The sequence below is a fragment of the Trichomycterus rosablanca genome, chromosome 4, assembly GCF_030014385.1.
Source record: "Trichomycterus rosablanca isolate fTriRos1 chromosome 4, fTriRos1.hap1, whole genome shotgun sequence".
Classification (NCBI taxonomy): domain Eukaryota; kingdom Metazoa; phylum Chordata; class Actinopteri; order Siluriformes; family Trichomycteridae; genus Trichomycterus; species Trichomycterus rosablanca.
In genome coordinates, this window is record NC_085991.1 from 42,370,879 (window position 1) to 42,385,545 (window position 14,667).

Genomic DNA, 14,667 nt, shown 5'->3' on the forward strand with positions numbered 1-14,667 from the left:
CGGGGGGAGGGGGTGCTGGGGCCTATCCTAGCTTTTCAATGGGCGCAAGGCACACAAAAGCAGGGCAGACACACATTGCACGGGAACCTGGCGTGTTTGCACCAAGAATGTCAAGAACTCACTACAGACTTTATCACAGACTGGACTGAATAATAACTTCAATTATTTTTGCTAGTTATAACTTTTAGTTCATTTTAATTTGTGTGTGTTTGATTTGTGTAAATTCTATTTATTCAAATTATTCTCCAGGCCACTCAACAAGGATGGAGGTCCCTGCTGAGTCTGGTTCCTCTCAAGGTTTCTTCCTGTAATTTTAAGGGAGTTTTTCCTTGCCACTGTCAAGGAAACAGGGGTTTTGGCTTGCTCAACAGGGGTTTTGGTCTGTTAGTCCTGGATTCTGTAAAGTTGCTTTGAGACAATGTCTGTTGTAAAAAGTGCTATAGAAATAAAGTTGACTTGACACACATACACCTATTCACTAATAGGGCAATTCAGTGTCTCCAATTAACCTGGCTGCATGTTTTTGGACTGTGGGAGGAAACCCACGCAGACTCGGGGAGAACATGCAAACTGCACAGAAAGGACCCGGACCAGACCACCCTGCCTGGGGATCGAACCCAGGACCTTCTTGCGTGAGGCGACAGTGCTACCCACCGAGCCACCCTCTTCTACCTTATTGCAGCATTGCAGCTTTATATGTCAACTTGCTTAAGTTCTAATCCGTATGTGGCCTTTAATTTTAATTGTAGGTTTCAGTTCAGAAAATTGTAGGTTCCAGTTCAGAAAATTGTAGGTATGTTTTTTTATTATAAAAAAAAACACAGAAATTAGAACCCAAATTTAGACAGAAAGAAGTTTATTAATACAGACAGATACAGGAATGTTTATTCTTTTGCAGAAACACTTTCTTTTTAAAAATCTCTTAAAGGTAAACATGTTCATTTAAGTGCAAAATCTTTGCTAGTATTATTAAATATATTTTTTAAAAGTTAAGCAAAAATCCCTTGTAATTCTTTTCTACAGCAGATAAGAGAATATAAACAATAACACAATGCGATGGTTCCTAATAACTTAATAAGGCTGATAACAGTAATCATCACCATGTGGAGAATCTTATACCGAACGTGTAGTCAGCAGGTACAGTTACTGGCCACTAGAGGGACCCACAGATCCACCTAGTTCCATCCACACTGTTTGTTTGAAATGTAGGACCTCAAGTTTAAAAAAATCAGTCATTAAAACCATGTTTTTTCCTCAGTCAGTGCAGGACAGTGAAACCTGTTCAGCTATTATACACGATAATATTGGGAATGAAGCATATCAATACATTAAATACTTACAAAATGACAACATATAACCTTGGTCACAAACATTAATACACATGAATAAAAAAGGCAAGTATGTTGGTCCAGCAGAACGGATTTTTTCTCTCATTCAGTGTGTGTTGTGTGGGGTGATGTTGTGAGAGCTGCACACCCTGTTCATGTGACAAGAGTGACAGAGGAGGTGGGAGTCCAGCGGAAAGCACTGAGATCCTGGTTTATCTGAGAGCTGCTTCCCACACTCCTGCACCGACAAGACACACACAGAGAGAGAGAGAGAGAGAGAGAGAGAGAGAGAGAGAGAAGAGAGAGAGCTTAAGCTTTATTATAATAATATACACATTGGTCAGATCACCAGTGTTTCACCAGATTAATAAATCACTGCATTATAATTTAGACTGTTTGCTCCATAATAATGTTTAATGTGCATTTCCTGTGTTCAATGTCTGTTTCATTTTCAATGTTATAAACCCTCAATACCTGGTATTTAAGGCATTTACTAAATGCATTTAAAAATCCAAAAAATCCAAAATCCAATTCAAAGAGAATTAAAACTGTGAGAGATTACAATGCAAGAAACTGAGGATTAAGGGTCATACTCCAGACCAACAGTCTGCATTTAGCAGGCGCTTCTATCCAAAGCAATTTACAGTACTGTGACAGTATACTGTTTAAGCAATTGAGGGTTAAAGGCCTTGCTCAAGGGCCCAACAGTGACAACCTGGCAGTGGTGGGGCTTAAACCTGTGACTTTTTGATTACTAGTCCAGTATCTTAACCGCTAGGCTACAACTGCCCTTGGATTAGATTACTTGATTACTTTGATCAAGTAATCTAATCCAGTCATTTAGCCACAGGGTTTCCAATATATAATTATACAGAATTACAGTTATATATTATAAATATATAAAAACGAAGTTGAGATGCATATCAGTAACACCTGTAGGCAAAATCTCAACATGCTGCAAAATCTGCCAGCTTTAATCATATTCTCATAATTCAATCAGTCCATTAAGTTCCATTTTCAAAACAAACCCATTTTTAAACATCTAGTTCTTTTAATGATTAGTTTGTACCACAGAAAATGGCATTTTTAACTACTATATTTATAAGAAAGTTAACAAGCAAAGGTCTTTCACATCGTTTGTCTACCAATTTAGTAGTTGCTGGTTCTAATGTACTGGCAAGATTTCTACTGAACAACAGCTATCAGCCTGGGAGGGTGAGGGCTAAAACATGCTTTCAACAAAACATGTGAAGGCAGCTACTGCATTTTTTTCTAACTGCTGCTTATGCAACACACATCATGCTGCAGCTAAACAGCACTTTAACTGTTGCATTCATAAACTTAAAATGTCCATTAGTGTAATCTGTATGATTTCTTAGGGCTTACTATGTCTGTAATAATTTTAGTACAGTTAGAGGTGGGCAGTCACATTCATGACCAGTGCTCGAGGTGGACTGATTCTCACTAGTACATAGACCTGGTACTTCTACATTTTACACTTTGGCAAAACATATGTTTTTCTTGCATTCAGACACTTCTCTGCTGGTATTTCTGCCCTTTCCATATGATGTAGAATGCCTAATGTTTGTCAATACTGGCTGATATGCCAACATGTGAATTTAGGGGAGTGCCAGCATTTTTCAAACAATAATCTCTACAGCTGACAGTTTCAAGTCTGTCAAACAGACAAAATAAAAAAGACCACTGAAACCGGTAAATGTGCTGCCATGTTTGAGAATGACAAGTCTGGTAGTTTTTGATAACTATTTAGTTTTTTATCACTGGTGTAACATAGTAATGAACAACCACATACAAATATTTTAATACATTTGGAAAAAAACATATTTCCATACTGAAAATATATGTCTGCAAAAAACACCAGTCCAGTCTGGCTTGTTTATACATTATCGAAGGTATTACAAGGGTCTATGGTGTACAAGCCTAGATGATTTTCAAGCATGTTATAAATGATCAAGATAGCACACTATTTACTAAATGTGCTGAATTTGTTTTCCATCTATGGTAAAGTTACTGTTATGAGTGCACTTCATTCATTTCACATCCTCCAAAAATCTCTTATCCAGAATTATATAAACATTTTAATATCAATACTTTTTGTTTAAGAACTTTGTTTGTTTGTTTATTAGGATTTTAATGTCATGTTTCACACTTTGGTTACATTCATGACAGGAACGGTAGTTACTCAATACACAAGATTAATCAGTTCACAAGGTTATATCAAACACAGTCATGGACAATTTAGTGTCTCCAGTTCACCTCACTTGCATGTCTTTGGACTGTGGGAGGAAACCGGAGCACCTGGAGTTAACCCATGCAGACACGGGGAGAACATGCAAACTCCACACAGAAAGGACCCGGACCGCCCCACCTGGGGATCAAACCCACGACCTTCTTGCTGTGAGGAGACAGTGCTACTCACTGAGCCACCATGCCGCCCATTTAGGAACTATGTTTGCAGTCACATACAGAGTTCTTTTATTATTAAGGCATGGTCTTATTTTTTAAAGTAGACACTGTGGACTAAACAATCACTTCATTTAGTTAGTACTTAATTGGTATATATCTGATTACTTGCTTATGATCCCAAACTGACCATCACAAATGACTGTGTCCCAGCATGTGCACTGTACGTTGCTCTAATTTTACTGCTCACAATGCAAACATGATGAACTTCAAAGTTTTAAAGCTAAAAACACAATCTGCTGCAAGATAGCTGCTATTCCTAAACGGAAGAGTAAGACTGTCCAAGAAGGGAAGGAAACTAAACAGGAAAATTAATACAATTTTTTCAGGGGTTTCCTTCCTAATAAAGCTAGGAAAATCTGACCTAAATGCACCTTTAATCTATTTTGTAGCGGATGCTGACAGCTTGCTTTATTATAATTATTAGTCTCTTTATTATGATTACCATTATTTAGGGCCGGACGATATGGCTAAAATTTATATCACGATATAACTCCTAATTTCGGTCGATACGATATAATTCCGATATCGATTAGAATAACACAAATGTCAGAAAAACTGCCAAGAACACCAAAATTGGATGGCTGTACCTGCAAACCTCTTTTCTGGTTTCTGGCAAGAAATACAAGCTGAATACACCACTGAATTAGTCCTTCCTCTCTTATCAGCTATTTCGTCTGCTTCTTTTTCTACTGTGGACAGTGGCGGAGCCAGACCATTTTCTGTCTGATACCTTATTTTTGTATATGGCTAGTGGCTGTTGATCTAGTAATGTTTTGGTCACTCACTTGTTTACCTATACAGGCAGTGAGTGCCATGTAGAATTACATCAAAGATATTCCTTTGCAATACTTGATCATTTGGTTGCAAACTTGTGTGTACTGATGAGACTCATTTGAACCCCAGAACATGCCAGTGTGTGTGAATATGATACATTCTGACCAACACTATTAAGCCAAATCAGCATTGAAAATTGACTTTACTTTTAATAGCCTTCTACAATGCTGGGGCTTATTAAAACTGAATATTCTCTTTTCAATAGAAGTGTTATTTAAATGCTATTAAATTGTTTTGGAAAAAAAAAACCTCCCAATTAGGAGGAAAACAGCCCAATCTGGCAACAGTGGAACGCGAATATCCCGTTGGTGCCTTTATTCGTAGCGCGCCACAACTCAACTCAACTCAACTTTATTTATAGAGCACTTTAAAAACAACAACAGCTGTGACAAAGTGCTGTACATAGATAATTATAAAACATAAAACAAAACTAATAAGAAGTAGTATTAATAACTGGTATTAGTACTCAGTACTAGTACTTTTTTTTGTAATTGTGTTGGTGGTTGACATTTATGTTGAGTGTGTAACTGCACTGTTTTGATGGAGAACTACTCGCTTGAGGTGCGCTGTTGAATTGCGTCCCTGTGGGAACACCTGCGAGCAAAAATGCTTCCGCAAAAAAGTAACACATTACATTTACATTTACATTTACAGCATTTAGCAGACGCTTTTATCCAAAGCGACTTACACAGTGAGCGGAACACAATGAGCAATTGAGGGTTAAGGGCCTTGCTCAGGGACCCAACAGTGGCAACTTGGTGGTGGCGGGGCTTGAACCAGCAACCTTCTGTTTACTAGTCCAGTGCCTTAACCACTGAGCTATCACTGGCCCCTGGGCAAAGCGCACTGACGTAATGCATATCGATCGAATTTGTTTAAAAATCATATCACCGTTATTGAAACATTTTCTATCGCGATATATATCGATATCGAATTATTGTCCAGCACTACCATTATTATTATTATTAGACAGACCAGATGTTCTGGAGAAACAGTATCAATATGGGCAGCACTTTGGTGTAGAAGTATGTTTTAGATCAAGTTAGGAGCTGGAAACCCACCTGCTCTACCTTCCAGTATCATAATGCACAAATCTATTTAAAAAAACCAAAATATAATGTATTCGGTGGAATAAATGTCTCACAGCTGGTTTGTTTATGAGCCTAATTCATTCCAATTAACACAGATATGCTAATTAAAAGTGTGTGTAACAAAGGTACTGAACAGATTGCTGAAATTCTACAACATACATGAAATCTATGTAATGTTAATAGTGCATTACAGACACAGATCAGTATTAAAACCATCACTCACCTCACAGTGATAGCACTCAAAGTGATAGTCTTTGTTCATAGATACCACCCTGAGAATCTCCTCACTGCCCTGTAACAACAAAACCACACAGTCAGGACATGTTTCCAGCACAGCTGTGTATAAACCCACTACCTGCAACATTTCACCATTTTTCTCTGATTCACCAAAGTATGGTGATTGTTTGATGAGTCAAATCAGGTGTGTCAAAGCAAAGGAAAGATTAAGCTGTGTAGTAGTGAGTGTACTGGGTGGTACATTTTTAAGGTATGATAAACTAGTCCAATAATATTACAGCTTCATGGTATTAAGCAACCATGTTAAAGTACACCCACATGCCATTCCAATTGCTTATTTATTTACATTTAGTAATGACTTTATTCCAGTCAAGACTACAGTGGGTCCAGAGTGACACACTAGATGTAAAGCAGGAAGTGCCAGCTGATGATAACAACAAATTTAAAGGGTTTAATTTTTTTTTTTTTTTACTTGATGAACACGTTTGTGGTGCAGAAAATGTTATAGTGACATTTCATGTGCTTATTAGGCCTGTCACAATTATACCAGCAATTACTTGCAAAACATATTTATGATAAACAATTATTCTTAACTTTATGACAGTTTTAAAATAAAGGGATACATCTTTTAGTCATTAATCTTTTGCAACTATTTAACCGTGTCGGGTCGTTATAGGTCTGAAGCCTATATTAGAGGCATTGTATGCTGAAAAAAGACACAATTAAATTTTTTTTTTATTAAAAAGGACTATACTGATGCAAAAACAGTAAAAGCACCATCTACAATGATCAAATTGTACAAATAATGGTACTTTCAAATAGCCCTTCAAGAGGCTGAAATTGTGCAAGGGTTTTAATTAGCTATATTCTTAAATAATAGTAAGCAGCTTTCTTAAAGCTCACAAGCAACTCTCACTTTGAACAAGGTGCATACATTTTCAGTTAATGAAAAGTGTAAAATCAACATCAAATAAAGCAGTTCCTATGCATTTTCCTCCCAGTCTAGTTATATCCAATTAGCTGCTGACCTACAGCATTTCCATCTTCGAATGAGCCAATCATTGTCCTCATAGGCTCTGGGCCTACCTGTAGCAGAGCTGAGAGTCAAACTCGTGAAAACGGTAATTTGAATAAACCGAACTGAACATGAATTGTCTAGCACTAAAATAGCTTAAACATTTACTCGTTCTGCTCTATGTGGTCAAAGGATGTGTTAACCCCTGAGCCCTAGACATTCCATAGCAAAACCACATGCATTGTAGTTTGGAAGAGCCTAAGACACCTAAACTCAATAATAAGAAAGGGTGTCCACATACGTTTGGCCATAAAGTGTATGAGTCAGTTGTTATTAAACAGTGTTGTATCTTGCAGAAAAACTGTAACAGTTTAATGTTTAATCTGTACATATTAACACAGTTAATGGTCAGAGCATTAGCCGTGACTAACCGTTAAACCATGACACTGACAAGGTAATGTGCAGGGTGGTATATGGACTCGACATGAAATCTGGCATTGTTTGTATCATAAGATCTTTCTGAATGCAAAAACAGAAAAGAAGTCACTAACATAAGTCTAAAACAATAATATACCCTCACTCACCTCAGCAGGTAAAATGGGTTGTAAACAAGCAGCACATTTAGGAGCGAATGTCCTGAAACACAAAATAATGAGATCACAAAAACACATGGAGGATTCATTTTTAGGGTGCTGGCATCCATACAGTGAAAAAAAATGTCTAGACGTGTTGGTGCCTCACTGCTCTTACAGTGGTGTGTCATTAACATGTGGCTAAATATTACACATAAAAGGCATGAAATAAACCTGTTTGATGTTTTCCAATTTCAAAAGTATAAATCAGTAGTCTCTGATCGTTTGTGTAGATTTTGTGCTCACCTGTTGTAGTCTGCAACACAGTAGACGTTATTGAGGTAGTCCACTGTGAAAGGCACGCCATCCAGAGTCTTCGAGCACACCGTACAGCGGAAACAGCTTGGGTGGTAGGAGTTCCCCAGGGCTTGAAGAATCTAACAAACACACCCAAACTATGAGTTTAACATGTAAATACTTGTAGATAGAACTAATATTAAATTCTTACTAGAAGACATTTTAGACATAATATTAATCACATCTACGTGCCAGAAAATGTTACAACATTTACAAAATCTGGAATTTTTCCTCTTTATCTTACAATCTAGTAATTTCCGATTCCAGATTGTGAACCCTTAGCTGAATGAACAACCCCCAATCTGATCAAGCAGAGCCATATCACTACACGGCCCCTCCGACAAGTGTCCAATCTGTGGCAGCTACTTCTCATCTGCCAGTGTTGGGTTCCCACACAAAGCCATATCGCATACAGAGAGCTACGCTAAGCTTCATGTGAAACCTAACCCCTCTTCCCTCGCACTTGGCCAACTGTGTTTGTGTGGACGCCTGGGCAGGTCGGTGGCTCTGCTGAAAACTAAACTCATGAGTATAACACTCCAGCTTGGTGTACTAGTGTTAGACCACAGCTGTTCCTTCAGGATTCCACTACTAGTACTGCATGATAACACAAAGAAGTCACCATGGTTGGAAAGGTACTGTAGTAGGTGGTTACAAAATATTTCAGATGCTTTAACTATCTCTCAGAATACAGTTCAGCACAATGTTAAAATGTAAAAAGCACATGGCAGCATCAACAACAACCTTCAAACTAGACAGCAGGAAACTACCGAAGGCCAATTAGTCAGTCAGTGTATGTGACAACAGTCTCACAACTGGCAAACCAACCAATACACAACAAATGTACTGAGAAGCAATGATGGTGGTGAGAACATATGGTTTGGGGTGAGCAATTGGTACAGATTAAAGGGAAAAGTGATGCTGCCAAGAACACAGAAGTGTCTGAGAAAAACACGCAAGCATCACCACAACCCTAAACACCCTGCCAAACAACCAATGCAGCAGTTTAAGGATAGTGAGGTGAATGTCTGAGTGGTCAAGTCAGAGCTCTGATATAAATCTGATAAAAAGAATCTGTTGATAAACAAAATTTGACTAAACTTAAACAATGCTACAAGAAACAATGGGCAAATGTTTCTCAGTCTTGGTATTACAGCTGATATACATTTCCAAACAGACCAATGGCAGCAAATTAATAAAGATGGTTTTAGTATTAAAGTATTAAGTATTAAATCAAGGAATCAATCACTGTTCTAAATGACTCCTTTTAGTCGGTCACATTAGGATGCCACTGCAAACAACTGAGAAAAAGTCTTTACATCGGATGCCCTTTTTGATGCAACCCTCCTATTAATCCCAGCTTGGGACTTTTAGACTTGTTGAAAACTTTATAACTGTTGTTTTTTTTTGTTGTCACTTAAAAGTTGTAAAGTAAAATGTGCATAACCTGGAAAAATAATTTTAATGCCATTGGCATAGAGTGGTTTACTGTAGGCACTGGGGTTTTTTATCACAACTTTTACTTTTTACCGGACGCAATGCAGTAACACACCCTGGACAGGATGCCAATGCATCACAGGGCCTCAGTCATACACGACCAGACTTTGACAATCAGGTCTGTATGTAGATGCCAAGCAGCTGTTAGCACTGCTGGGGATTCAGACCCTGGATACCAACTGTAATGGGCTAGCATAATGTAACGCTTTCCTAAAGCTCAAGTTAACATATGACAATATTACCCGCATGGTTTTAGAAACCATAAAAATGGTAGTAATGTTTAGTAAAAATTACATTATCTGGAAAACAATGTAAAACTCATCACAGAGGGAAGAACTGTCTGTAAATTGTAGTGAACCAGAAACAAGGAAGCTATTGGACACTGACATGCTGGTGATAAGTAGCATCATATGTAGGACTTTTAATACATCTTTCCCAGCAATTCTGTATAAATATGTGCAACCCAGTAAAATAGCATGTAAAGACATGTATTAATTACAGAGTCACTGTCCTGTGTTTTGAGTATAAATAAGGATAAAGTGTACAGTTTATGTAATGGCACAATAACAATTCCAAAATCCATCATTTCACCAACCTCTACAATAACTACAAGTAAAATGTAGTATATTAATACTAGCAAAGCAGGATATATGCTTACCTGCTCCAAGATCAGATGTCCACAAACGCAGCATTTTTCAGCTGCTGCCTGGAAGCCTGAAAACTGAGAGACAATGCAAAGAGAGAAAGTAAAAGAAATCAGTAACCTGTAAGTTGCTGCAGTATAATAATCATAACACAATTCTGATATTCAGTTTTAATGTTTCTCACCATGTAGTCCTCCTTACAATACACTGACCCACTGACACTGTAGAAGTCCTTATTTCTAAGAGTGCGACCTAAGAGACAAGACAAGAAGCTGTATATGAAGTAGGTAGTGTGGGTGCAGCACAACAAGGGTCCTGGGGACCATGGGTCATCCTACACACCTAAACTATAGGTTTTCTTTTAGACTGGACTGACCAGTTTACATTGCACCTTGTTGTCCAGATTTTACACCTTCTTGCTTTACGTCTAATGATTTTGTGTGGCACCAGATGAATCCATTAGTCAAGTCAATAAATTAATAAATAAATGAACTAGGGGTGTCAATCATTAACCAGTGATTAACCAACAAAAAGGCCACTGCTGTCTGTTAATGCTGTTCGTAGAAAATGTCGTTTAAATTCACTGTAACAGTGGAAGGTTGATTAGAATTGGGAGTGGAGCTACAGAACTGTCAAGTAAATGCTGTCGGGTATCGGTCAAATGAAACTGGCAAAATTTGCATGCCTAAATGGACAATATTTTTCCTCCTGAAACACAAACACGGTTTTACCCACGTAGCATATGACTTATATGCAGGCTGAAAAGTGCCGAATATAATGCACACACCACTCCGGTGCAGAGAAGACATCTACATCTCTAAACTGTAAAGACATGCTAAACAAAGCAGGCAATATTTTTAATCACTCAGTAACAGTTACCTATACCATTACACACAAATTTAGATAATTGTTGTCATCTTAGACAGGCTTTGTTTTGATGCACAAATGCACTTAAGTAAAACAAAGTGTCTGTAGAGGAAGCTTACTTGGCAGTAAATGCAATCAGACTTAAATCTAAGCTGTAAGACTTGTGTTACTATAACCTCCTGGAGTCACACAATGTCTTTAACAAGGTAAATCTGAAGAAGCAGGACTATGCTGTAATTTAAATTGAATAGTCATATACTGTGAAGTATAGCCAGGAAAGCCCAGCAGTGACAAAAAGGGAATTGTTTGGAATTGTACCATTACAGTTTGGCATTGTACATTCATCCATTTACATTACCTGCTTTTTCCTGGTCAGGGCTGGCTTTGGGTTAAGCACAAAATAAACTGTGTGCAACGCAGGATCACACATTGATACAAGTGGCACTATTTTAAGGCACCAAACACTCACACTTTCTGTACTCACTCCCAACTAGTAGCAAATTCACCTTATGTGTGCTACTGGGACATGGTAGAAAACCGAAGTACCCAGAAGATATCAGTGTAATTATTAGCTGACTGTTAAGGTTTGTTGACTCACTTACCACAGGACACACACGTGAAACAGCGGGTGTGATAGAGACTGTCCAGAGCCTGGCAAGCGTTATCCGCACCATACACACCTTTACCACACTTTACACATGTTCCTAAAACACAACATGAACAACTTAAGGTCACACAGAAGAACACCTGCTTCATTAAAACGTTGTATTTTAAAGTTATGATCCACTCACATGCTTATCTAAATTGGAAAATTAAAGCTTCAGCCAAACAATTACCTACTCATATAACACAACACAAATCCTGGCTGGATTGTAATAAATTTTTGTGGCATGTGAGTCATGCATTTTTTGGGCTGAGTAATGGCCAGCATGTTTGTTTAGTGTTTAAACATAGTCTCACAAGTGAGGCATGCAGCCCCTCTGTTGGATAACAAACCAACAGATAATGTTTAACAGTATTGTTAAAATGGAATTTAAACACTAAAAGAGTTTTACACTTTGTAATGTTTGTTTAAAGACAGCATGGGGGATTATACCTCACAACAATGAAATCAAACACACACCCAACCCTGTTGATAGTGTGAGAGAGCCTTCCCTCAGGACTCAAATACCTGAACTGCAAGAACACACGCCTATGCATGCTATTACATGTAACTCACACTCACACACACACACTTCCCTGCCCAATGTACACTGCTTCTTCTGGCGCTTTTCTATGACCCAATGAACATGCAGTCTATAATTTAGAACCATGCATAGTCATTATATGTGGTCGTAGGAGATATTTTTGACTGTGTGTTGTCTATTCAGAAATGCCTGTGTGCAGCCTTGGGTAGAGGAGCGGTAAATTAGCTCACTGGCATGCGAGTGAGGTATGGAGGCTGATTGGTGGCCTGGGTGGAGGGCACAGCCATAATGTATGTTTGCTCTTTTCTGCTCTGTTCTAAATTGTGATCTTTGTTGGACTGACTCAGTTCTGTGGTTGGGCTTGCCTTGACATCGGTGCTAAATTTTCTGCTTGCAGTCCCTGTGAGGCCTGTACAAGTCACTGCAAGTCTGACTATTTTCATCCACTTATATGCTGCTTCCTGCAACTTACACCTTCCTCCTTTCTCCACTAAATTCAATAACAAAAATGGGAAAAGTGTTCATTATCTTACCAAAAAATTCTTGTCTGTCCAAGGAAGACTGTGACTCTCTCACTGTTACATGCTCCTCCTGAGATTTTATGGTTGTTGCCACACCAGCTGCAGGAGGTGCTATAGTGGACCCAGGTTGCTCCTTCAGGGTTAGCCCTCCAACCATTTCCTCTCCCTCCAAAGTCATGTCCCTTAGTAGTAAGCGTGTAAGCTCCTGCTGGTAGTGTGTCCCTGGCAGGTCCGAGTGCCTCATCCTCTCACCTGAACCATCTGTCCGAGGTGGCCGCTGCTCTGCACCACTCAACCACTCTGGGGTACTTCCTGCTGGAGGGTAGGAGTGACGACTATCTTGAAAGCCACCGGCAATCCCTGATGCCCTTTCTAGGTAATCTCGCCACACTTCTATCGGTGGCGCTGTTGCTTTCCCTGGCCCAGATGTTGCGTACAGATGCCCAGTAGTGGCACTGCCTAGCTGTGTGGCGGAGAAGTGCAGTGGCTGGGCAGGACCAGGAGCATGTCTGATGTCATAGCCAAGGCTAATGCCACTGGTGCGGTTGCTGCTGCATGGACTACCAACAGGGCTTCCACTTATGCCACCTATTCCCGTACCTCCACCTCCGCTAGCTGTGCTGCTGGCAAAGCTTGATCGCGGACTTGCCAACACAGACTCCTGCAGGCTGAAAGAGGAGCAAGGGCTTAGTGTTGGACCTGGAGGAAATAGGCAGGTAGCCCCAGGACTATCATGGCTCCTTAGTGGAGGGTGGGAAAGTGATGCTGGCCTGCCGCTGTCCCATGGCTCGCCTCCAGAGCTCCAGCGCTTGTAGAAAAGTGCCTCCTGCAAGGAGAGGCGCTTGTGGCGCTCAGGTTCAGGGAGAAAGTTCGGTTCAGCAGAGCCTGAGCGAGGAACTTGACTTGGCGTCGGGTATGGTGGTGGCATGGAAGACAGTGGAGCCTGGGCCAGTAACTGCTGCCTCCGCACCAACTGTTGAAGCTCAAGAGAATAACGTCGCTGGTTTAGAGCAGCTCGAGAGGTTGGGCTGTACGCACCTTGTGGATCTCCATTCTCACTATATGTCAAGTCGGTGCGTCTTGGCTGGTCACAGGTCCCTCGGCCCTCCATGGTCTCAGGCAGGTAGCATGATGCCCTCTGTTGGGGTGAACGCCGCCGTAAAGGGGCAAGGGTCACCGGATGGTGTTCAACTGGAGGCCCGGATTCTTCTGGTACAGACGCCGAGGTGGTGGTGACACAGGATGACACCCTTTGAGAATTGACCACTTTTGCAAGTCTGCCAGTTGATGAAGCACATGGTTCTCCTGAAGGTGGGCAGGTCAGGCTGAACTGAGCAGTATTCGCAGGTGCTGGGTTTGGTGTCGGGATCACACGGCTTACTACCGGCGTTTCGGTGCTAATGCTGATGCTGTTACTGTTGTTATTCGTGTTGGAAAGTTCATTTTTCTTTTTACTAAACTTGACACTGCCAGAGTCAGCCAGCCTTAACTTCTGCTTTAGTTTTGTGCCAATTCTCTCCATGACTTTAAAAACTTGCAGACGACTTAAAGTATTAACGCATACGTTTGCAGTAAAATAACAAAAAAATAATACCCCAAATGTAACAAATTCAAACAAAGTCTCCGTTTATGTCTTCGCGCCAAAGACACACCCCAAAAACGCATGCATGAAAGTGGCTTATTACTAAATGACTGGCAAATATAACCTCCTTGTGCTGATTGGATGAATATTGCCTTTCACCTTATAGCTTTTACTTCTTTTTTAGGGTCTGGAAAAGCCACGTAAGCCAAATATTTTTTTTTCTAGAACATATATTATACAAAAAGAACTTCGAATATGATTTTTGTCTAAGAATTACTGGCCCCATAAATACAGTGTAAATACAAAACAATGTTCAAGTTTCTTCTCTAAATATACAGCAGGTGAAATGACAGACAATGTAATCAAAAGGACAAAAATATTTAGTTTAAAACACCTGAACTAAGTCTTAACCTTAGAATAAATATCTCGGATAAAATAAAGAAAGATA

At 39.6% G+C, this 14,667-nt stretch overlaps 1 protein-coding gene across 1 annotated transcript; it reads right to left on the reverse strand.

Annotated features, from left to right (window-relative positions):
- Positions 1 to 946: 946 nt before the first annotated feature.
- ajuba (ajuba LIM protein) lies at positions 947 to 14,159 on the reverse strand. The gene is made up of 8 exons (XM_062993342.1): positions 12,650 to 14,159; positions 11,532 to 11,633; positions 10,247 to 10,314; positions 10,077 to 10,139; positions 7,871 to 8,001; positions 7,577 to 7,628; positions 5,964 to 6,032; positions 947 to 1,566 (listed from the first exon to the last, which is right to left on the reverse strand). Exons 1-8 carry the CDS (start codon positions 14,157 to 14,159, stop codon positions 1,435 to 1,437), a joined length of 2,127 nt encoding a protein of 708 aa, XP_062849412.1. The 3' UTR covers positions 947 to 1,434.
- Between the last annotated feature and the right edge of the window lie 508 nt (positions 14,160 to 14,667).

Excerpts from the sequence above, each read along its gene's own strand:
- ajuba (XM_062993342.1), bottom strand. The coding sequence starts at position 14,159 with ATGGAGAGAATTGGCACAAAACTAAAGCAGAAGTTAAGGCTGGCTGAC. Across the intron at positions 10,315-11,531 it reads TTTCACGTGTGTGTCCTGTG|GTCGCACTCTTAGAAATAAG; the intron begins GTAAGTGAGTCA and ends CTTGTCTCTTAG. Across the intron at positions 6,033-7,576 it reads AACCCATTTTACCTGCTGAG|GGCAGTGAGGAGATTCTCAG; the intron begins GTGAGTGAGGGT and ends TTGTTGTTACAG.